This window comes from Salmo trutta, chromosome 10 (genome assembly GCF_901001165.1).
Source record: "Salmo trutta chromosome 10, fSalTru1.1, whole genome shotgun sequence".
Lineage (NCBI taxonomy): Eukaryota > Metazoa > Chordata > Actinopteri > Salmoniformes > Salmonidae > Salmo > Salmo trutta.
The window spans coordinates 26,499,576-26,523,738 of NC_042966.1; the positions used below are offsets into that span (position 1 = coordinate 26,499,576).

The 24,163-nt window shown below is 40.1% G+C and overlaps 1 protein-coding gene across 1 annotated transcript; it reads right to left on the reverse strand.

Moving 5' to 3' along the window:
• Positions 1-568: 568 nt before the first annotated feature.
• On the reverse strand, positions 569-18,911 carry phf10 (PHD finger protein 10). The gene is made up of 12 exons (XM_029765116.1): positions 18,755-18,911; positions 7,540-7,646; positions 7,076-7,206; positions 6,609-6,692; positions 6,322-6,446; positions 5,959-6,108; positions 5,662-5,771; positions 5,417-5,561; positions 5,100-5,243; positions 1,830-1,938; positions 1,412-1,600; positions 569-857 (listed from the first exon to the last, which is right to left on the reverse strand). Exons 1-12 carry the CDS (start codon positions 18,821-18,823, stop codon positions 760-762), a joined length of 1,461 nt encoding a protein of 486 aa, XP_029620976.1. The 5' UTR covers positions 18,824-18,911; the 3' UTR covers positions 569-759.
• Between the last annotated feature and the right edge of the window lie 5,252 nt (positions 18,912-24,163).

Sequence of the window (24,163 nt, forward strand, 5' to 3'; positions counted from 1 at the left end):
ACCGGCTGTTGAGTGGAACACTGGCCTTTTAATGCCAAGCGGCAAGCGTTCACACGCATATTGTTACAGTGTGGCTTGCTGCTGTACCCAACTGCCCATTGTACTCCACACCTATCAGATGACAGGGACATGCATGAATGCGTCTGTCACTTAGTGTAGTCTACCTGGTCGCCACGTGGCAGCTGCTATATGACTTCACAGTATCACCTGGGCCCAAAGGGACAGTAAGAGGCAAACTGATCCCCTTTGACACTCACCTGGACAGATGCTACACAGGGCCATGCTCTCCAGGTGACTAATTGGTCGCTTTTAAGCCAGTCCTTGTCAAATATGCATGAGAAGCTATTGTGGTGCCTGCTGTATGTCTGGTTCTATTGACTATGGCCTTAGAAACTTCACATAACATGTTGTGGTTGATTTAGCATTCCATTGTAACTGTCACCTGAGAGGAATAGGCTCTAAATAAAGAATCTTTGCGTCAGGACTTTGATAAGCACTTATTGATCACTCTTTCCCTTTCCCTTATTAGAGACATAATCTGTGCTTTAATGAAACATCAGGGCAGTCATAGGTTATTAAAAAAAGCTTTTACTGGCAAAAATGTTTACTTCAGTGGCAATGACATTTCAAATCCAATTGTGACAAAGTAAATCCATATATACAGGATTACCAAACTTAATCTTAACAATCAAAAGTACAAAAAGTATCTTTAAAATTGAGGATTAGCTTGTTGAGTTGATCATTGTCCGTAATCGCATTCTATTTGTGTGCAGATTTGGACTTTTTGGGTGTTTTTATTCCTCCTTTTTTCTTGGGCGTTGAGAACTCCTTGATGCAACACTCACAAACCCAGCAACCTGAGGAGAAAAAAAGACGAAGTTACATATTACAGTAGAGCCACATCAAACCAAAGGCTAAAAAATAGACTGCATCGTGGGATCCTTCAGACTAAAAGGCATCTGACAAAAAACAGCTATTTCTAACATTTGATTTCAACACTTATAAAGCACTTTGACCACATTCCAAACGTGAACTTTCTGATGTTTAATGTGCAGCTACACTAACTATAGCAAATTGAGGTAACAAACAACCCTTCTTGACTGCACAAAAAAATAAAAAATAATTGGCAGTCTTCACCCCAAGCCGAAAAGTAGTTCAGTTGGCTAAGCAAATTAATAATGCTGTTTCACATAAAACCAGCTAAATGCAAATCACCACAAAACTCCATATGAGACTACATAAGAGAAAGTGAGAGAGCGCGTGACAGAGTCCCTTCCTTCCATGAAATAATCACTTATCTAACACACACATTGGTAGGAGTAAGCAACGATTCCATCACAAAGATTTCACCAAGGAAAGAAGTAATGATGCATCCTTAAAGTATTTGAAAAGACCCAGAGAGAGAGCTCACCTAGAGGGATGGAGTCCAGGCCCACGCAGAAGGTGTGGAAGCCCCGGTCACACTTGTCACAGAACATCATCTCCTCCTCGTGGTGGGGCTGCTCACACACCGTGCACGTCTTACACTCCATACACTGCCACGGGTAGGTCTTAATCAGGCCCACCAGCTCCTCACTCATATCCAGGCACGATGGGTGACCTGGGACACACACACACACACACACACACACACACACACACACACAGGGCATCGCTCGCACCACAGCACTACTCCAAAACACACTGCATAATCCCAACTTGTGATCACGACTAGGCTAATTGAACTAAGTTATTTTGCTCATATTTTAGAAGCTTTATGTTCATTATGAACAATGCTATGTTGTGATTTGTCAGTTTTAATTTAAAAACAAAACAGAAGTTCCACTTACCACTGTTCTTGCACTGTGAGCAGTGAATGAGAGCTTCTGGCTTTCCTTTCTTGTTGGACTCCTTACCCTTCTGGCAAATGCCACAAATAGCATTGGGTATGACCTTAGGCTGCAAGAACAATGCTATAATTTTTAGCAACAAGGCCTAGTGCACCATGTGACAAAGGGCTTCTGAGCAACACACATTATACTGTACAATGTGTAAAAGCCTAAAAGGCCTGATAGGATGTATATATACACATTTATTTCACTCGCAATTGATCCAATCTTGTTAGGTGCTTCTTATTTCACCCCCTCAAATAAGAATGACTAGAAATAGCCTATTGTCTAATTTTGAGAACCTCCCACATCAACTATTTGCTTGTTGTCATCACTTATATATAGTCGTGGGGACTGGTAGACTACGATACTTGGATCTCAAGAGCTCCAAAGGCAAAAACCAAGAGGTCAAGTCGATTTAAGATTAAGTTGGATGTGCCATGCTGTCCCCCATCGCCGCTCATAGCAGGTTAAACACTTGAATGTCCCTCCTGAGGAGACCGAGGTGTTTCCACCCATTGTTAACCCACATTTATAAAAAGGCAGTTAGCCAAAGACATTTCTGACAGGAGGAAAACTAATCTTTCACTGCAGACATATTTCTTTACAGGACCTGTCTCTGCTGCTAACACAATCAAAACATATCTGTACAGTCTATTTGTTTGAAATCTTTATTTCAATGGTTAACTGTGTCTAAATACTGACATATCAAACGTTTTCCTACATAAAAAGTATTGGATTAGATAAGAGCAGTTAAAGCCTTTCTAAGAAACAAACAACGAAACATGTGGTAGGGCAAATCGGAGATTAGAGAGACACAGTTAAGTTAATAAAGGACATAACTAATTGAATACAAGAGGTCTTCACAGAAAGAGGAGTGCCAGCTAAACCAGGAGAACACAAATGTATCCAAAAAAGGTATGACAATCAAAAGGGACACCTTTATGCCATTGCACTCAAATCAAACATGTAAGACACATTAAATTCTGAGTGTGAGAAGTATACAAATTGAGCTTTGAAGGATCAACAAACTGTACCTACTTAGGTGCGCAGTCTGCACAAATATTGGGAATGTGTGCAAACAATTGGGAGGATACAGCCCATGAGTATGAAGTAGGCTGTGTGTTCATGGAAATATCACCTATTTTCAAAATGTCAACCCGTTTGGTGTTGCCATCCTGAAATGTTTCATTTGACTGGTGCAAAACATAAGGAAAGAAAAGGTTACATATTTTCTGTTAGGCTTCAGATGGCTACCCCTGCAGTGTAGTGCCAACACAAGCAATTTATACCACTACGATTATGAAAATAATAATTTCTTGTACAGTCCCTGAACTCTACCTTGCATTAAAATTATAATAAAGTAAACTTTAATGCCATGTTCTCTATGGTGACATTAATAGGTTGAGTACATTTTTCTGCAAGTATTGTATCTGTATTGGCTTCAGTCTTAATTCAATGAGCGCCGATATTGGAAAATTATTGTTAAATTCCGAACACATCTATGACGCATTACATACTAACAATAAAGAGAGGGTAAGTAGACAAAGGTTTTACAAAGTTTGGTTTAAAAGTGTGGTGTTCACTCAAAACAAATAATTCTAATTCCCTTTGGAAACATGCTGATTGGAAACATAACAGACAAATCCATCCCTGTGGAAAGTTATGAGCTCTCCACTCTACAATCAGTGACCAAATCCTGATGTATGATATGGTATTTGTGGTGTAGTAATATGTAATACTAGTCATGCCATGACAAGCTATGTATATTTGTGCTTACTGCTCTTGCTGTCGGTTTTGGCAAACTAAATTTGATCAATTCTGCCACGTTGCCCTTGCAGTAAAACAGATGACAGTAAATTGCCGGAAGGTAGATCATGTTGATCCCGGAAATGCCATTCTCTTATCAAATAATTTAAACTTAACACAACAATAACTTTCAGAGGCAACCGAAAGTAAAAAAAGCCAACATATAGAAAGTGTATTAACAGGCCTCTGACACACTGACATTGTGTTCTCCAGTCTCATAATAAACAAAGAACAGTCTGTAAGGTTATATCAAACAACCGTTATAGAATAACGGCACAAGAATACTGGTTTAAAAGCATACTAATATACAGACATAACTTGAATTATAAAACTTTTAAACACTCAAGTATTAACGTAATTTTAGTGCTACTACTAAATAAAATGTATGCATCTTATAAAGTATGTATCATAAGAAATATGTTGTTTAAAAACAATGAATCTAGCAGCCAAATATACTGTAACTGGTCTCTTGTCTTAATTAGTGTGTTGCCAAGTACACAGAAGAGAGGTATATTAAGACATTCAAATAGGGTAAAAAATGTACAAGTCTTTAAGACCAATCAAAAGTGCAGTGAAGAACAAGTCCTAGATGTGACAGAACTACTCAAATGTTATTGCTCATAAAGTCTGATATGGAACCATCAGTGTATTACCATACGGTTGGTATAGAACCATCACTGTTTTAAAGAGACTTTCCGGAAGATTTGCATACTTTTTAGCCAGTAGTTCTGAAAGTAACGCTGAAGAGCCAGAACGGGTCCCCTAAAATTGCTTACATGCAGTACGTCATTGCTCGCTGTGTCACTGAGTCGTTGGGCCCGCCCTGCAACCTCATTGGATAACGCTGGGCAGGTCTGGGCCAGCCTTCTTCTCTCACTGTGCAACTCGTCAATGTGCATCTTGCTAGCTGTCACTCAAATGGCAAGGGGCTGAAGCAGATTGGCTGGAACTCTAATTGCTATGGGGCTTGCCCACATGGGCCAAGCTTGCATTGCTCAAAACACAGCTTCCAGAAAACAGTTGTTTTCAAACTAGGGATTTTGTGGCTAATTGAGGTAAGACAATAATTCTACTCATAGACTATGCATGTATGAACTACACATTGCCACATCCAGCCCAAAGCGGGAGGTTTAAAAAAAAATACTTAAGTAGTCGCCAAAGATCCGGAACGTCTCTTTAACCATATGGTCGGTTCACAACCAAACTGGACCAAGTGGAAGAGGGAAGGCAGAGTGTTGCCCCAAGAGAGAACTATTGCCACCTGGTGGAGTGTGTGTGTTAGGAGTGACAGGACCAGAAATCGGGGTGGGGACAAAGGAGGGTCTCTCTACTGAAAGTGCTGAAGAAGCTGGAAGAGGTGGCGGAGTAGGGGAAAGGGAAAAGAAGTGCTGTTGGAGAAAGTCAGGGGCTTTTTTCTTCTACCTTGTACCCAGGGACAGATTTGTGTTGGTTGAGGCGTGGGGTGGCATCTTTAACCGGGGTGGCAGTCCTGTCCTTGGCCTTGCCCTTTGACTGCACTCCACTGTCCTGACTGTCCCCATCTGAGGTGTTTCCAGATGAGCTGTCCTGTAAACAAAATTCAGTTCTTAATATTCAAGCAAGCTGCCAAGGAGTTTACATAGTCAACTTACAAAGCATCTCTAGTCATTTACTGGTAATACAATACAACATGTCATTGCATCTCAAGCTCTGAAATCAAGTGAAGCGTGTAAAAATAGTTCCAGAATCCAGTTTCTTACAGAATTTTTCTTGCCCTCTTCTCCCTTGTTTTCATCTGCATCATCTGAGTCCCCATCGCTGTCCAGGGCAGGCAGCTCCGGGTCAAGGGGGGGCTCGAACAGGGCTGTGTTCAGGGGCAAGTAGCGCAGTTCGTTGGGAGAGTACCTGTATCACACACAGGAATATCAGTTTATCATCTATTCAAACATCTTTAGAGGTCAGGACCTCATTCATGAAGACTAGTTTTTTGGTTAGTGACCCGTACCTTTTGTAATAGTCCTGGAACTGCCCAGGGATGAGGGCCACTGGATAGGGTCCAGTCTTGGTTCTCTCTGGAGGAAGAACTTTATACCTCCCTTGGGGTACTTGGATAATCTGTTCGAAAGTTGCATTTGAAACACACTTCAATTACACGTTCAAATTCACACAAATGAGTCTTACAGTTTACCAATGTACCGATATACTGTATCTACTCAAACATGAACAAGTGGGAGTTCTTATGAACACATACAAAATATGTATGACTACTAAGCCTATGTGTTTATTCAAGGTATTAACGTACATGTGTCTGAAGGTCAAAATATGCCCTTCTCTCTTCCATCCTTTCCCTGTTGAAGTTACTGTTGAACTCTGCAGCTTTCTTGGCAGCTTTCTTTATGTACTCTGGCACTTTACTGGCTTCAACCTTCTGAGGGTTTTGTTGCTGCATTTTCTAGGAGATATAAAAATTAAATGTTACCATACAACATATTGAATAACCATGTCAACCGTTAATGTACTGTGAGTGAAAATATAATCTGGTAATTTAAGTCAAAGGCTGTTGTAACTCGGTTTTTTCATCAACACCAAAGCTATAAAAAAAAAATGTGTCAATGTTGCGGAGCATACTAACATTAGTAATACTCTCTGAAATGAGAGTACTTACAGAGTACTCTTTTGCTATCCTCTGACGCTCCCTCTCTTGGAGAATGACAGAATACTCAGCATGTTTGCCCGGGTACTCCTTGATCATTAAATCAATGACTTCATCACTTCGTAAAGCAGTCAAACCTGGAAAAAGAGATTCACAATTACTTAATGTATACAGTTTCAAGGTAAGGAGTGGCCTAATTCCCCAAAACAACTATTGGGATGGCTTTGGCCCTGGTTGGTCTATGTCACACTCCAAGCTCTTCCTGGTTACGCAACAATTACATGTTTCTAAGTTCTCACCCAAGGTGCACTGTGTCTCGGTGATGACATTTTGCTCCCTCAGATATAGCTTTTCCTTGTGGGAGAGGTCTCTCCTTTCCAAATCTAAAAGAAGAATTTATTGAATTTATTGGATAATTAAAAATAGTAGGCTACTCCAGCCGGAGACAACATTACATACATAAAAAAAAGACGATATAAACAAAGCCTGAAGGCTTATTTCCATTGATGGTCCATTGTAGCTCAGTTGGTTGAACATGCGCTTGTAACACCAGGGTAGTGGGTGTATTAATGTATACACGCATGACTAAGTTGCTTTGGATAAAAGCGTCTGCTAACTGGCATTTATTATTAAGATAAGACATGATTAGCCAGAGAGTGACCAGTTTAACGTCAGTATAGTCTACAGATAGTCTTGTTATAGCCCAATCACCAAATTTACACACAATGATCCTATACCATATATGCCAAACATTCAGCCACATCACCTGGATATTTTCGCTTGAATGAAGTCACTCCCAGATATTCACTGACTTGTTCTTGCAACATATAGTACTCCCCACTGCCATCTGAGGGCCACCTGTACTCAGTCAGATTTTCTGCTGAGAAGTATGTGGGCCTGGGGAAACACACGTATGACTGAAAGGTTAAGAGCAGGGTAAAGTCTTAAGCCTATGTTATTAGACATACAGGCTGCGATTAGACCAGTCCAATTCTGATATTTCTTTCACTAATTGGTCTTTTGACCAATCAGATCAGTTCTGAACAAGAGTGATGTAAAAAGATCTGATGTGATTGATCAAAAACCCAATTAGTGAAAAAAAAAGATCAGAATTGGGCTGCCTGTGTAAAAACAGCCTAACTGTTTGTTAACGGGATTGGGTGTGATCTATTAGGAAGTAGTGACGCAAATATGTCTATCTACGCATTCAGATACGACCTTACCACATACCCAAGTTCCTGACTGGAGGTGTCGCAACTTCTGGAACTGTCGCCTGAACCCATGCGTCGCCTTTTTGGAGCTTGACTGCCATCATTGGAAACTTCCTCAATGTCATCCTAAAAACACAGTTAGGATACACAGTTAGGATACACAAAACACCTGAACTATTACTTGTTAAAGTTAATAGTTCTCTCCAGAATGAAAGTTTGTTGGCCACTGAACAAAAATGCAAACGCAACATGTAAAGTTTTGGTCCCATGTTCCATGAGCTGAAATAAGATCGCAGAAATGTTCAATACGCAGAAAAAGCTTATTTCTCTCAAATGTTGGGCACAAATTTGCTTACATCCCTGTTAGTGAGCATTTCTTCTTTCCCAAGATAATCCACTCTAAAATGTGCAGTTGTGACACAACACAATGTCACATACAGTGTCTCAAGTTGAGGAAGTGTGCAATTGGCATGCTGACTGCAGGAATGTCCACCAGAGCCATTGCCAGAGAATTTAATGTTAATTTCTCTTCCTATAAGCCACCTCAAACATTATTTTAGAAAAATTGGCAGTGCGTCCGACTGGCCTCACAACCTGCTGTAAGCCGCTCTGGATAAGGGCGTCTGCTAAATGACTAAAATGTTTTAAAAAATGACATGTAAAAAGCAAGCCTAGAGTTAGCGCATTCATTAATGCCAACTATAGGGCCTTCAGAAAGTATACACCCCTTGAATTTTCCCACGTTGTTGTGTTACAGCCTGAATTTAAAATTGATTAAATGTAGACGTGTTATTGGCCTACACAAAATACTCCATAACATCAAAGTGGAATTATGTTTTTAGAAATGTGTATAAATGAATTAAAAATGAAAAGCTGAAATGTCTTGATCAATAAGTATTCAACACCTTTGTTATGGCAAGCCTTACTAAATTCAGGAGTAAAAATGTGCTTAACAAGTCACATATGTTGCATGGACTCACCGTGTGCAATAATAGTGTTTACCATGATTTTTTTTTAATGACATCCTCATCTCTATACCCCACACATACAGTTATCTCTGAAGGTCCCTCAGTTGAGCAATGAATTTCAAACAGATTCGACCACAAAGACCAGGGAGGTTTTCCAATGCCTCACAAAGAAGGGCACCTATTGGTAGATGGGTACATTTAAAAAAAAAAAAAAAAAAAAAGCAGACACTGAATATCCCTTTGAGCATGGTGAAGTTATTAATTACACTTTGGATGGTGTATCAATACACCTAGTCACTACAAAGATACAGGCGTCCTAACTCAGTTGCCGGAGAGGAAGGAAATCGCTCAGGGATTTCACCATGAGGCCAATGGTGACTTTAAAACAGTTAGAGTTTAATGGCTGTGATAGGAGAAAACTGAGGATGGATCAACATTGTAGTTTCTCCACAATACTAACCTAAATGACAGAGTGAAAAGAAGGAAGGACATGAATCGTGCTTGCAATAAGGCACTAAAGTAAAACTACAAAAAATGTGGCAAACAAATGAACTTCATGTCCTGAATACAAAGTGTTGTTTGGGGCAAATCCAACACAACACATTACTGAGCACCACTCTTCATATTTTCAAGCACGGTGGTGGCTGCATCATGTTATCTGTATGCTTGTCATCAGCAAGGACTGAGGAGTTTAGTATAAAAATAAACGTAATAGAGCTAAGCACAGGCAATATTCTAGAGGAAAACCTGGTTTAGTCTGTTTTCCAACATACACTTGGAGACAAATTAACATTTCAGCAGGACAATAACCTAAAACACAAGGCCAAATATACTGGAGTTGCTTACCAAGACGACATTGAATGTTCCTGAGTGGCCTAGTTAGTTTTGACTGAAATCCGCTTGAAAATCTATGGCAAGGCTGGTACAATCCAGATGTGCAAACCGCAAAGCTCTTAGACTTACCCAGAAAGACTCACTGCTGTAATCGCTACCAAAGGTGACTTTAACATGTATTGACTCAGACATATGAATGCTTATGTAAATTAGATATATTTCTGTATTTCATTTTCAATCAATTTGAAGAATAAAAAGCTCAAAACATGTTTTCTCTTTGTCATTATGGGGTATTCTGTATAGATAGGTGAGAGAGAAAAATAAATATTTAAGAACATTTTGAATTCAGGCTGTATGAATACCTTCTGAAAGCACTGTACCTTTAGCATCGATTGCCGATAGTATGTTCAGGCCGAAGGTGTTTTGTCAAGAGCCCTGACGCTTGCTCTAAACGTTAACACGCATCTTTCGCGGTACAGTTTTGTAAACAGAAGGAACAGATCTTTCTTATCAGCGAGAAATAAAATATATTTTGAAAACGGTTAAAATACTACACACCAAGATGTCAAAACATTTAAACAAAATTGGAATCCTTAACATTAAAGAAAAATCCCAAACCTTTCCCAAACCCTTTTTATGGCAGTGCAGTCACCACAAAACAATATTTTCTGTGTTATAGCCTAACTAGACAATAGGCTATAAATGCCGGGGAAAGTTTTGTAATTTAAATAGAATTTTAGGCTACTTTGTTGAATTTGCGAGGCATGCAAGATAGATTACCAAGACATATGCACACCGTTTTTTTCTGCTTGCCCACACCTCGCTCTCCCTCGCCTGGGGCATATTCATTACACTGATTCTGTTACAAAATGTTTCTTAAACGAAAGCAAACTAAAGGAAACGGCGAGGGAGAGACCTACCTGCATTTGCCCAATAGAAACTCCTTTTTGTTGCAAATTGCAACTGTTTCAACTAATGATTACACCCATGTGCTCAGTCTTGGCAACTAAATCAGACTCATCCGTTCCAAACGTACTGAATCTTAAGAGTTGATTCCATACGGAATCTAATCTTCAGTTGATGTGCAAGGAGGAATCAATTACTTTGGAGTCGACTCTCCACGACTACGTCATTGTCGTTAACAGTTGGAAAAATTAGAGAGAAAGGCGAGGGATAGCAGCAATGTCCTGTATGGTAACACGATGAGAAGGAAATGTGAACTTTGCGAGGTGGAATTGAGGTACAGTATTGGTAGTACAGGTGCAATGCCATACCATCTGAAAAGGAACGCACCGTGAGACCCAACCCATTGCTGGTTGCGTACTATTGTTTGTACAGATGAACATGGTACCTTCAGGCGTTTGGAAATTTCTCCCAAGGATGAACCAGACTTGTGGAGGTCTTGGCTGATTTCTTTTGATTTTCCCATGATGTCAAGCAAAGAGGCACTGAGTTTGAAGGTAGGCCTTGAAATACATCCACAGGTACACCTCCAATTGACTCAAGTGATGTCAATTAGCCTATCAGAAGCTTCTAAAGCCATGGCATAATTCTCTGGAATTTTCCAAGCTGTTTAAAGGCACAGTCAACTTAGTGTATGTAAACTTCTGACCCACTGGAATTGTGATACAGTGAATTACAGTGAATTATAAGTGAAATAATCTGTCTGTAAACAACTGTTGAAAAAATTGCATGTGTCATGCACAAAGTAGATGTCCGAACCGACTTGCCAAAACTATAGTTCGTTAACAAGAAATTTGTGGAGTGGTTGAAAAACGAGTTTTAATGACCCCAACCTAAGTGTATGTAAACTTCCGACTTCAACTGTATGTGGCAACATCCAAACCTTTTCCCAACAGATATTATCAAACAATTCCCATAAGGCATGACATAAGGTATAGATACAAACCTTGTTTCAGCAGGATGTTGTATCGCTCTGTTGTTTAATGGACCAAAAGAGAAACAAATCTTTCCTACTGATGAGTTAATGGAAGGTAGGCTCTGAGGGTCAGGTCTTGACACGTCCCTGAATAATAAAGCAACACCTGAGGGAATTGCAAAATCTTTAGGTGTTACAGGGACCTTGTAAAGTGATAAGAATTCCTCATAACTAAGTAAAAAACCCTCCGCATTTACAAGTTGGCTCACCAATAGGATATTATTTCAGGACCAATACTCTAAAAACAAAAGTATTTTTATACAATATATCCTGATTATTCCATATATAATATCTGTGTGGAGAAAAATTATGCTTATAAATTAAAAAGGTCCATGACAAGAAAACCTGCCGATGAAAAGCAGAAAGTTTCACTGGAACTTCGTCAATATTATAATTGCAAACCAACATTAAAGTTAAGGCCACCAAAAGTAGAGAAGACATGAGGAATAAAATTCCACATAGAAGTGGGTCTTCTTAGGAATAGTTTTATCCAATTGATCTTAAAAGTATTATTTAAAGGTAGTAAAGTCCAGAAAATTCAGCCCACCATTCTCATAAGTGTTCATTACAACAGTTTAAAGCATCTGGTCTATCTCCTTGCTTATTTTACCGTCAAGATATAAAGAGATAAAGATATCTGTAGAGATACCTTCAGCCTTGGTTATTAGGACTCTTCCTTTTAAAGATAAGTCCCTCTGTAGCCATTGATTTAGCTTCTTCTGAGTTTTTTTTGAATGAGGGTTAAAATTTAGTAAGCCTCTAGACTTCTGATCTGTAGTAATGGTTATGCCTAAATATCTAAGTTCTTATTTCACTGGTATACCATTATATGAAGGTGTCACACAATCTTTGACAGCCATGAGTTCACATTTATTAATGTTAAGATATAGACCAGACACTTTAGAAAAGGATTGTTTCACATTGATCGATATGGGAATTTGGTTACCGTCTTTCATAAAAAGTGTAGCATCATCAGCCAGCTGGATTATAATAGTTTCTTTACCAGCTCTGGAAATACCTTGTACAGGACTATTATTTAAAAAATGTGTAAGAAGTTGGGTGATTAATAAAAACATATACGGAGATAGGACAGCCTTACCTAATTCCTCTCTTTAACTCAAATCTAAGTAAGGTGACATATTTAAATTTGATAGTGCTGTTACCATTTGTATAGAGTCTTAATAACCTTACAGAAAAAATCCCCAAAGCCAAATTTCTCAAGGGAGTGGAAGAGGAACTGATGCGCTACTGTGTCAAATGCTTTATAAAATTCTTTAACTGAGCATAGCTTCATATTATTTATTAGGTCGGAGTAGTCAAGTATGTCTAATACTTGATATTGTTAGAAATATGTATGTTCCTCATAAAGCCACTGTGTTTCATCAATGATTGCATCCAGGACTTCTTTAATTATTTTTGCAAGTAGTAAGGCTAACAAGAAGACAAACTGGACGGCAGTTATCGATGAGCAGCACTTATTTTTTAGGTTTAGGTGTCAGTGTTATTAACCCCTGACTTATTGTAGGAGGGAGAACATTGTTTAGAGAGTATTAAAAACAGACTTCAAATACGAAGGGAGCTACTTGTTCAGAAAATAATATGTACAATTCTGAAGTAATTCCATCAACACCTGGTGATTTATTGTTCTTAGATGTTTGATAGACTCTAATCTCTTCAACTTTGATGGGTTCATCACACTGTTTACATTCTATATCACTGATAGAGTGAACATTATTCAGTGAGTCAAAAAACATCTGGATTCCTGACAGTACGTAGAGCTATACAATTTCCTGTAAAAATTGCTACAGTATTTAGCGATTCATTTTTGGCCATCTGTAATAACACCAATGTTTAACTTATGGATAGTGTTATTTGTAGAGTGAAATTTCTCAAGTCTAAAGAAATAGGATGAATTCTGTTCTCCCTCCTCAATCCATTTGTTCCTAGATCTAATAAAGGCTCCTTCTGTGTTTAATCTCTCTATATATTAGCAGTTTATTTTGTAACTCAATCAGTTCCATCTTCTCCCCCGAGGGGCTGGCTGGGGACCTCTGAGAAACGGAAGTTATCTTAATGATGATCACCTTTTCCTCCTCAGCTCTTCAGGTCTTAGCAAGATTACTACCATATTTTGTAAGGTATTTGGACACCTCAAATTTAAAGAGCTCCCAGTTCTTGCAATAAGATTTTTCTTCACAAGCCCTTTCCCAAAAGTGTGAGAGCAGATCTTTTACCTCAAAATATCATTATTTAATAACGAGCTATTTAGCTTCCAGTAGGATGCTCTACCAAGGTTAGTATCAGGGGTCAATATTTTGATATCAATGTAAATGGCCCTATGGTCTGTGAGTGGAGTAGTACAAATATTTGTAGTAACACACTCACTATCAATAAATTTGGATATAAGCCAAAAATCTATTCTGGACTCTCTGGAACCTGTTTTGTAACTCCAAGTGAACGATCCTTTGGCAGGAAACCTCGCTCTCCATATATCAGTAAGATCCAACTTTTCCATAAAGTATTAAACCCAAATTCTGACTGGTTGTCCTACCTGGGGGCCATCTATCAGTTGAATTATCTATAGTAAATGTTAAAGTCCCCTCCTATCAATAATAAGGAATTGGGAAATTTAGATAACCAATGAAGTATATATTTCTCTATAGATTCAAGCAACTCATCATTCTCATGTTTGGTGTTGTACCCATAGAAGTTTACAGTAATGAGTGTAATGTCATTGTAACTGATCATAAGACAAATAAAGTGACCAAAGGTGTCACATTCCGAGTGTAGAATATTACCACCAAAGGTATTTTTCATTGTAGTGACACCAGCGGAGCGTTCAGATCCGTGGGAAAGCCAAATATCATTGCCCCACTGTGACCTCCAGAAGTTGGCATCGGCAGAAATTGACAGACTCTTGAAAAAAGCAAAAATCTGTTTGAAATTGTTAAGCAAATACAAATAAGGCCTTGTGCTTCACATTGTTTTGTAACCCCCTAGCATTAAGAGAAGCTATAGACAAAGATAAAACAACAAACATTATATAAAAGTAAACTGTAGGATGAGTCAAAAACGTAGGAGCAGTGAAGGTAAGCGATAAGGAACCAAGATCTGCACCATTTAAGTCAACTTAAAGTGAAAATATCTTATACCATAAACTGAGCTAGTTGTTATCCGGCTTTTGAAATTCAACTCAAAAGAAAATGACGTTCAAGACCAAACCAAGGGTTCTCTGTAGTAAGAGAGACTAAAAACCCTCTTAGTGTAATCAGGAACTATTCTGAGAAATAAAATACAAAATATTTTAAATAAAAGGGTACCTACTATTTTAAGTGCATATGAAAACTGATAATAAAAAATGTTTTACATATACACGTTCCTAAGACCTTTTTCACTTGGAAATAAGTATTACTAACTAAATAGAACAATAACAGTGTAAAGCCAGAGCAGACCTGTATGCCCCCTTAAAACAGTATCTTAGTTACTGTATGCATTAAATAAATACAACTTTCAATCTTCTTCATAAGTTTGTAAACAAAATAGGCCTTCTGATCTGGTCATACAAGAACAAACTAATAAATTGAGGTACCTGAGTATTCCGAAAAATAGGTCACATGATGCTTGTTAGGCAACATTAAATCAGTACAAGGAAAATGAGAATACCTTGGCTGAAACCATCAATCTGTCCTTCTGGTGAGATTCTAGGGAGGAATATGGATTTCCGAACCGTTGATGAAGCCTCGTCTTCCGACGAAGTAAGCAGCCTTTCCCTCATTTCGTGCTTTCTTGATCGTTGGCCACAACTTGTTCCTTCTTTCCATGTCCTCCGGGCTGAGATGCTCAGCGAAACGCAGACTGTGGCTCTGAAGGAAGGCGTTCTTCCTAGCAGCTTTCCAGACAGCATCCCTGTAGAATCTGGCAGTGAAGAGGATGATTATACCCTTTGGTCTTGAATCGTTTTGCTGTTGCTTCTTGCCGAGGCATAACTTCTTGGCAGATGCGGATAGCCTCTCGTCGCACATCCTCATTCTCCACCTTTGGCACGCCGTAAAGTCTCAGGTTCCACCTTCTTGTGTATTGTTCCAGATCAGTGAGACATCTATGGTAGACATTGTTATTCTTTTCCACACTTTTTTCATCTTTTGACATTCATTTTCACATCATGCAAACTCCAGTCTTTTTCAAGCCTTGGATAACCATGGTGTTCGCGCCTACCATTTCCTCAATGGCATCAGACCTGGAGTTGATGAGTAAGGAGAGGGTAGCCACGATGTCAGAGTTCATGTTGGGTTTTTTGGAGGGTGGATGTTTGCGCAGAGTAACCGGTGAAGAAGGGAATGTCATCTTCAACAGCATTCGAAAGCATGAGATTATCCATAGGGCAAGCGTAGTTATGGCAGTTGTTTATAAGCACGTTCCTCTCTTGTTGATTAGCAAAAGAACGGCTAGCTTCTTCCTTTCTTTTTTTGTCACGACTTCGCATGGACATACCGAAATAAATTATCCAATTATTATTCCAGTCCCAGGAAAGTTCTTATATCTTGAACAAATTAAACTTGTTTTTTTCCCCCACAATCATTCTGAAGTTTGTTGCGGAGCTCTGTAAAAAAGTGTCTGTTCAAGCCGCCATCTTGGTCTCCCGCCTTAAATGGACACTTCTGATGGCGTATCATGACGTCTGACGAGTATACACTTGCAGGGCAAGGGAGGAAGGAATGATTTTTAAATGGACCACCCTTGGCCGGATATGTGTCTCTCTTTCATGCCGCGATGGTTGTGTTTTCAGCCACCGGTAGCATTTGGGTGCTTTATATGCACTACAGTCAATGAGTGCATATCTACTTATATAATTATTAATATACGCCTACTGTATGATAGCTAGCATATTAATTAGCTAACTAACGTTAGCCTGCCTAGCTTGAACTTCTGAAGAAGGAAAATATTTTATTTCTACAATTTCCAAAAGATAACCAAATAAAAACATACGAGACGTTTGTGCCGTCATGTGCATTAGTAGCACAATTTCGAACTCCCGTTTTCGGGGACTTTTCTTAGCGGATGTACAATCGTCACAAATTTAATTATGGGGAGTTTCAGGCCCGGAGTAAACATAATTGTACACTCGCAAAGCCAACTAAAAATTTGAGGACTGAGGGGCTACCGTTGCAAACTTCCCTTGCTTGGCTAATCATTTGGTCTGCCCTCCAAGATGGCGAAGGGGATTCCCCCAAAGGCATAAGGCAAGGGTAAGTGGATGAGGGTGTGTCTTTTACATTTTTTGGACCGCAACCACAGACCGAAGACTGATACCACTACATGTTCTAATTAGCCATCTGCATCTCTGAACATCTGTTTGTGTAATCGGAAGACTAATGCCATAAACCTGTTGTCACTGAAAAATACTGTCGGGTGCAACTGTGTTAAAACAAGTTAACAGTAAGTGTATTTTTAGCATTTGTGAAATTATTTTGATGTGATATGAAAGTAAAGGGCTTCATGTTTTTAGAACATTACCGCAATTGAGAATACATTCAGGTTTAGATGGTATTTATCCATTTTGGCTGACAAAGCCAAATCGCCTCGAAGCAGAACACATAAGGTCCTTGGACTATAAGGAGTAACATTAGGCTCATGTAGTCCACTATTGGGTTAGCCTGTGGAGGCTGCTGAGGGGAGGTCTGCTCATAATAATGGCTGGAATGGAGCAAATGGAATGGCACCAACATGCGTTAGGTGTTTTGGTACCATACCACTCTAGCCATTTCCATGAGCCCGTCCTCCCCAATTAAGGTGCAACCAACCTATTGTGGATAGCTTTGAGGTAGGCCTAGTCCCAATTGTGATGATGCCCTCCATTGCCTGTGCAGCATAGCCACGCACGTTTACATAGAACATCCCTTGTATGTCACGAATGTTGAATAAAAATGGAACTTACTCTGACGATTGTCCTTGGGGTTGGTCCTTCAACTGGTTGAAATTTAGAACAAAATAACGACAGGAAATAATTATTAAACCGACTTCAAAACGCAGGTCTCTGTGTGGCAATCAAGAATTTGTTTGGTCATGACCCAGAAAAGTGCACAAGACGGAAGTATGCATTCATACTATCCCAAGTCTTGCAGGTGTTTACATGGTTTTGCACATGTGCCAGGTGATAAACTTTAATGGCAGTACCAGCGCTCTAAAAAGTTGGATAAATAATACTTTCCTGTGGATATGATATATATTTTTACTTTTACCCCAATGTTCGTGACAGCCAATTGGTAGTCAGTCTTGTCCCATCGCCGCAACTCCCCTACGGACTCGGGAGAGGCGAAGGTCGAGAGTCAAGCGTCCTCCGAAACACGACCCTGCCAAGCCGCACTGCTTCTTGACACGCTGCTCGCTTAACCTGGAAGCCATCTACACCAATGTGTCTGAAGAAAAACCGTCCAACTGGAGACTGACGTCATCTTGCAGGCGCCGGGCCTGACACAAGGAGTCGCTAGAGCGCGATGGGACACGGAAATCCCCACTGGCCAAACCCTCCCCTAACCCGGACAACGCTGGGCCAATTGTGCGACCCGCCTCATTGGTCTCCCAGTCATGGCCGGCTTTGACACAACCTGGGATCGAACCCAGGGCTGTAGTGACGCCTCAAGCACTGCGATGCAGTGCCTTAGACTACTGCGCCACTCGGGAGGCCCTCCTATGAATATTTTGTCTCCAATTTCGACCATCTGAAGGACCAACCGCACAGACAACTGGTCGAGTAAGATCAAATGTAACTGTATTCAACACTCTGGATTATTAGTTTTTGCAGTGCTTTGTTTCAGACAGTAAGGTCATACCAATAATTGGTATCACAGTCAGATCCGAGTGGCGCAGCGGTATAAGGCAGTGCATCTCGGCGTATAATTGGCCCAGCGTCGTCCGGGTTTGGCCGGTGTAGGCCGTCACTGTAAATAATAATTTGTTCTTAACTGACTTGCCTAGTTAAATAAAGATTAAATAAAATATTTTAATGACAACGAGCATTGGACTTGGACTGAAGTCTAATGACACACACGATGTAAACAAAAACAATAATATACTGGCACACTAAACAGCTAGCTAGTTACCTAGCAAGACACCATGCTAGCTAAGCAAGTTAGTTAGCTAACGGTATGGATAGCTAACTAGTAATGTTAGTCGTTTGCTAACAACGACAAGTTACAACACATCGACCCTCCCACAGTAACATAGCTAACAACTATCTACATTACAAGTGGCCTGCGTTCAACAACGCTGAATAAAACTAGTAGCTAACGTGGCCTACCACTATTAAATAGTAATTTGTAAATATTTCTCACGTTAGCTAACTAGCGAAACCGCGGTAGGTTTGATGACAACAAAGGAGTTGGAGGTTGATGTGTTGTCGTTAGAGCGCACCGGCTTAGCATGTCTTAAAACCATTATTAGCATGTATGGCCAGTAATGTGTATAATCTGTTACGATACATTTGCCAAGTTTACCTTTATAGACTGCGCTCCCGGGGTTGCAGGGTTGCTATCGCAAGGTCTGGGTGGGAGAACTGTAGCCATGTTTAGCGACTACCAGCTAGCTAGTTTCAGAGATGCACACTAGGAGAATAATGTTACCGACTGGAAACAGACACGGAACACATGTTCCACAAACAAATGTTCCCCAGGTAACGTCCAACTCTAACCACTGATAATGTAACGGGTTGGTTGTTTAGCAACAAAACCGAAGCGTGCGCAACTATGGGGCGAAGCAGACGTGATTGGTTTACATTGTTGACAACATGTTAACTGTATTTCGTCTTCAAAGTTTACTAAAAACATACATATTTGCACAATTAGCACTTGTCTCTCAAATATATCGTTACAGTGGTTAGCTAGCTAGTGCATTTTAGCATTCACACGAAATCAGTTATAACACCTCATCAAGACATGATGCAAGAACAAGATTAAACTGGCTGAAACGAGTCACTTAAAATTCCCCACATGGAAGTCCTTGTCATTGTTGGTAGCTGTCTGGCCATCCAGAATTACAACTCACCGATTTCTTCCCCATTGAAGCTAACACATCTACATGGATGGGGATACATTTGTAAATACATTTTTGATACCAAACCAATCAAATCCAAAAGAAATGTTTTGATCTCTTAAATAGATACGTTGATGTTAAAGCAGGTGCAGCGAAATGCTTGTTTCTAGCATCTGTAATGATCAAGTGCTTTGAAAGACTGGTTATGGCGCACACCTCTATCACCCCAGACCTTGGGTCTCCAAAAGGTCAATCGCGAGCTACCAGTAGCATTATAGACTCACCAAAAAATAAACATCCTCTCACTGTCAACTGTTTTCAAACTTGACATGTGTAAATATTTGTATGAACATCAGATTCAACAACTGAGACATAAACTGAACAAGTTCCACAGACATGTGACTAACAGAAATGGAATAATGTGTCCCTGAAAAAAAGGGGATCAAAATCAAAAGTCAGTATCTGGTGTGGCCACCAGCTGCATTAAGTACTGCAGTGCATCTCCTCCTCATGGACTGCACCAGATTTGCCAGTTCTTGCTGTGAGATGTTACCCCACTCTTCCACAAAGGCACCTGCAAGTTCCCGGACATTTCTGGGGGGAATGGCCTTGGCACTCACCCTCCGATCCAACAGGTCCCAGACGTGCTCAATGGGATTGAGATCCGGGCTCTTCGCTGGCCATGGCAGAACACTGACATTCCTGTCTTGCAGGAAATGACGCACAGAATGAGCAGTATGGCTGGTGGCATTGTCATGCTGGAGGGTCATGTCAGGATGAGCCTGCAGGAAGGGTACCACATGAGGGAGGAGGATGTCTTCTCTGTAACGCACAGCGTTGAGATTGCCTGCAATGACAACAAGCTCAGTCCGATGATGCTGTGACACACCGCCCCAGACCATGACGGACCCTCCACCTCCAAATCGATCCCGCTCCAAAGTACAGGCCTCGGTGTAACGCTCATTCCTTCGACGTTGAACGCGAATCCGACCATCACCCCTGGTGAGACAAAACCGCGACTCGTCAGTGAAGAGCACATTTTGGCAGTCCTGTCTGGTCCAGTGACGGCGGATCTGTGTCCATTGGCAACGTTGTTGCCGGTGATGTCTGGTGAGGACCTGCCTTACAACAGACCTACAAGCCCTCAGTCCAGCCTCTCTCAGCCTATTGCGAACAGTCTGAGCACTGATGGAGGGATTGTGCGTTCCTGGTGTAACTCGGGCAGTTGTTGTTGCCATCCTGTACCTGTCCCACAGGTGTGATGTTTGGATGTACCGATCCTGTGCAGGTGCTGTTACACGTGGTCTGCCACTGTGAGGACGATCAGCTGTCCATCCTGTCTCCCTGTAGCGCTGTCTTAGGCGTCTCACAGTACAGACATGGCAATTTATTGCCCTGGCCACATCTGCAGTCCTCATGCCTCCTTGTGGCATGCCTAAGGCAGGTTCACGCAGGGACCCTGGGCATCTTTCTTTTGGTGTTTTTCAGTCAGTAGAAAGGCCTTTTTATTGTCCTAAGTTTTTATAACTGTGACCTTAATTGCCTACCGTCTGTAAGCTGTTAGTGTCTTAACGACCGTTCCACAGGTGCATGTTCATTAATTGTTTATGGTTCATTGAACAAGCATGGTAACCAGTGTTTAAGCCCTTTACAATGAAGATCTGTGAAGTTTTGGATTTTTACAAATTATCTTTGAAAGACAGGGTCCTGAAAAAGGGGCGTTTCTTTTTTTGCTGAGTTTATAATCTACCATGGTAACGCACAATTATGATATATGGTACCATCTTTATTAATTGTTCATTACCATAGAACAATGGCAGTATAATGCATTAAATAAATAAACCCCCCAAGGTCAAAAGAGGTTGGTTGGTTGGTATTATATTGATTAATTTATATACCAGTATGGCTATATTTCTTGATAAAGTCAGAGGCAGGCTACGATTGTTGGTCCTAGTGTGTAACATCAAAGAAAAAGGAAATAGTTGCTGTGAAAAAGGGGTAAAACTTTCAGTATTTATAGTACCGTTTTTTTTACTCATGTTTTGGTTCCCTGTGTTGCCAACCTGAAATATGAGAGTATATGGGGTATCCTAATTATTTACAGTATTTATAGTCAAGGGGTGTTGTGCTCATTTCAGCACGCAGTGGGAGCTGCTCGCACTCTACAGCTTCACTAGCCTGCCTAGTAGTCAGGGAATGAGAGCCAAGCCAACAGAAACTGAAGAGAGAAGTGCTAGATAAACAAACTATTTTCAACGTTATAATCACAGTGAGCGAGTTATATGAAACACCAAGTTACGCAGAGTGTAATGATATTTTATAATTTTTCGTTATGTTTCGATTTTTTTATTGATAAAAGTCTGTTAGCAGAGAAGCGAACGTCGGCTAAAGTTAGCTCCAGTCAAGCTAGCCTTTCAAGTCTTTTAAAACTTTTTTTTGAGATATAATTAATAATACATTTTTACAAATGTTTTAGTATGTTGGCCATTTAGAATTATGAGTAGCCAAGTCAGTTGATTGAGAGACAACTGAAAACTGTATTGAAGAGAGATGCACCAGAAACTTTTTTTCATTTTCAAAGTTTCTTCATTTCTCTCACCATACCCGATCCAGTTCCCAAGGTTGAAGAGAGTAGACTACACTACTAGACCAAGAGTAGACTACACTACTAGACCATGTGTGTTGTGGTTTTTCACTATGAGCTAAAAGGGTTTAAGAGGGTACTGTTGCAGAGCGAGTAGTCAATGTTGCATCATGCGAGTACCATAAATTACATTTTGTCTCTTTACCCGAAAAGCAGTGGGACACAGACCATCATAATACATTGTAAACAAATGCCACGCTTTCTCTACATGCTGCTAGTTTTTATTTTTTACATTGTACTACCATGGTTCATTTTTGTAGCATGTCACCACCATGGCATATTTTCATGCCATGGTAGTTTCCAAAAAAACATGATAGTACCATGGCATTTTTTCATTGTACTAGCATGGTAAATTTTTTGTAAGGGATTTACATTATCCCACCTCTGCTTCTCTCCCTCCTCTCTCTCCCACCCTCTCAATTCATTTCAAAGGGCTTTGTTGGCATGGGAAACAAATGTTTACATTGCCAAAGCAAGTGAAATAGATAAACAAAAAGTGAAAAACAGTAAACATTACACTCACAAAAATTCCAAAGGAACATTTCAAATGCCATATTATGGCTATACACCATGTTGTAACAATGTGCAAACAGTTACAGTACAAAAGGGAAAATAAATAAACAAATATTTACAATGGTGTTTGTTCTTCACTGGTTGCCCTTTTCTTGTGGCAACAGGTCACAAATCTTGCTGCTGTGATGGCATACTGGTATTTCACCCAATAGATAAGAGTTTATCAAAATTTGATTTGTTTTCAAATTCTTTGTGGGTCTGTGTAATCTGAGGAAAATGTGGGTTTCTAATATGGTCTTACATTTGGCAGGAGGTTTGGAAGTGCAGCTCAGTTTCCACCTCGTTTTTTGGGGCAGTGTGCACATAGCCTGTCTTCTCTTGAGAGCCAGGTCTGCATACGGCGGCCTCTATGCTCACTTAGTCTGTACATAGTCAGAGCTTTCCTTAATTTTGGGGGGGACTCTTCTCCAGGTTCATCTCTCTGTAGGTGATGACTTTTGTTACGGAAGGTTTGGGAATTTCCTCCTTTTAGGTGGTTGTAGAATTGAATGGCTCTTTTCTGGATTTTGATAATTAGTGGGTATCGGCTTAATTCTGCTCTGCATGTATTATTTGGTTTTACATTGTATGCAGAATTCTGCAAAAATATCCTTTGTGTAGTCTCCATTTTGTGAATTCTTGGTTGGTGAGCAGACCCCAGATCTCACAATCATAAAGGGCAATGGGTTCTATAACTGATTAAAGTATTTTTAGCCAGATCCTATCTGTCTCAAACTTCTTCCATTTAAGGATGGAGGCCACTGTGTTCTTGGGGACCTTCAATGCTGCAGAAATGTTTTGGTACCCTTGCCCAGATCTGTGCCTCGACACAATCCTGTCTCAGAGCTCTACGGACAATTCCTTTGACCTCATGGCTTGGTTTTTGCTCTGACATGCACAGTCAACTGTGGGACCTTATAGAGAACGACTACCTCATCTCTGTACCCCACACTTACAATTATGTTTACGGTCCCTCAGTCGAGCAGTGAATTTCAACAACCAGGGAGGTTTTGCAATGCCTTGCAAAGAAGGGCACCTATTGGTAGATGGGTATAAAAAAATATATTTAAAAAAAGCAGACATTGAATATCCCTTTGAGCATGGTGAAGTTATTAATTACACTTTGGATGTTGTAGCAATACAGCCAGTCATTACAAAGATACAGGTGTCCTTCCCAACTCAGTTGCCGGAGAGGAAAGAAACCGCTCAAGGATTTCACCATGAGGCCAATGGTAACTTTTAAACAGTTAATTTAATAGCTGTGAGAGGATAAAACTGAGGATGGATCAACAACATTGTAGTTTCTCCACAATACTTACCTAACTGACAGAATGAAAAGAAGAAAGCTTGTACAGAATACAAATATTCCAAAACATGCATCCTATTTGCAACAAGGCTAAAGTAATACCGCAAGAAATTTGGCAAATCAATTCACTTTTTGTCCTGAATACAAAGTGTTATGTGTTGTGTTGTGTTGGATTTGCCCCAAACATTACTGAGTACCACTCTCCATATTCTCAAGCATAGTGATGGCTGCATCATGTTATGGTCATGCTTGTAATCGTTTAGGACTGGGGAGTTTTTCAGGATAAAAAAAAAGAAGAAACTAATGGTGCTAAGCACAGGCAAAATCAGAGGAAACCTGATTCAGTCTGCATTCCACCAGACACTGGGAGAT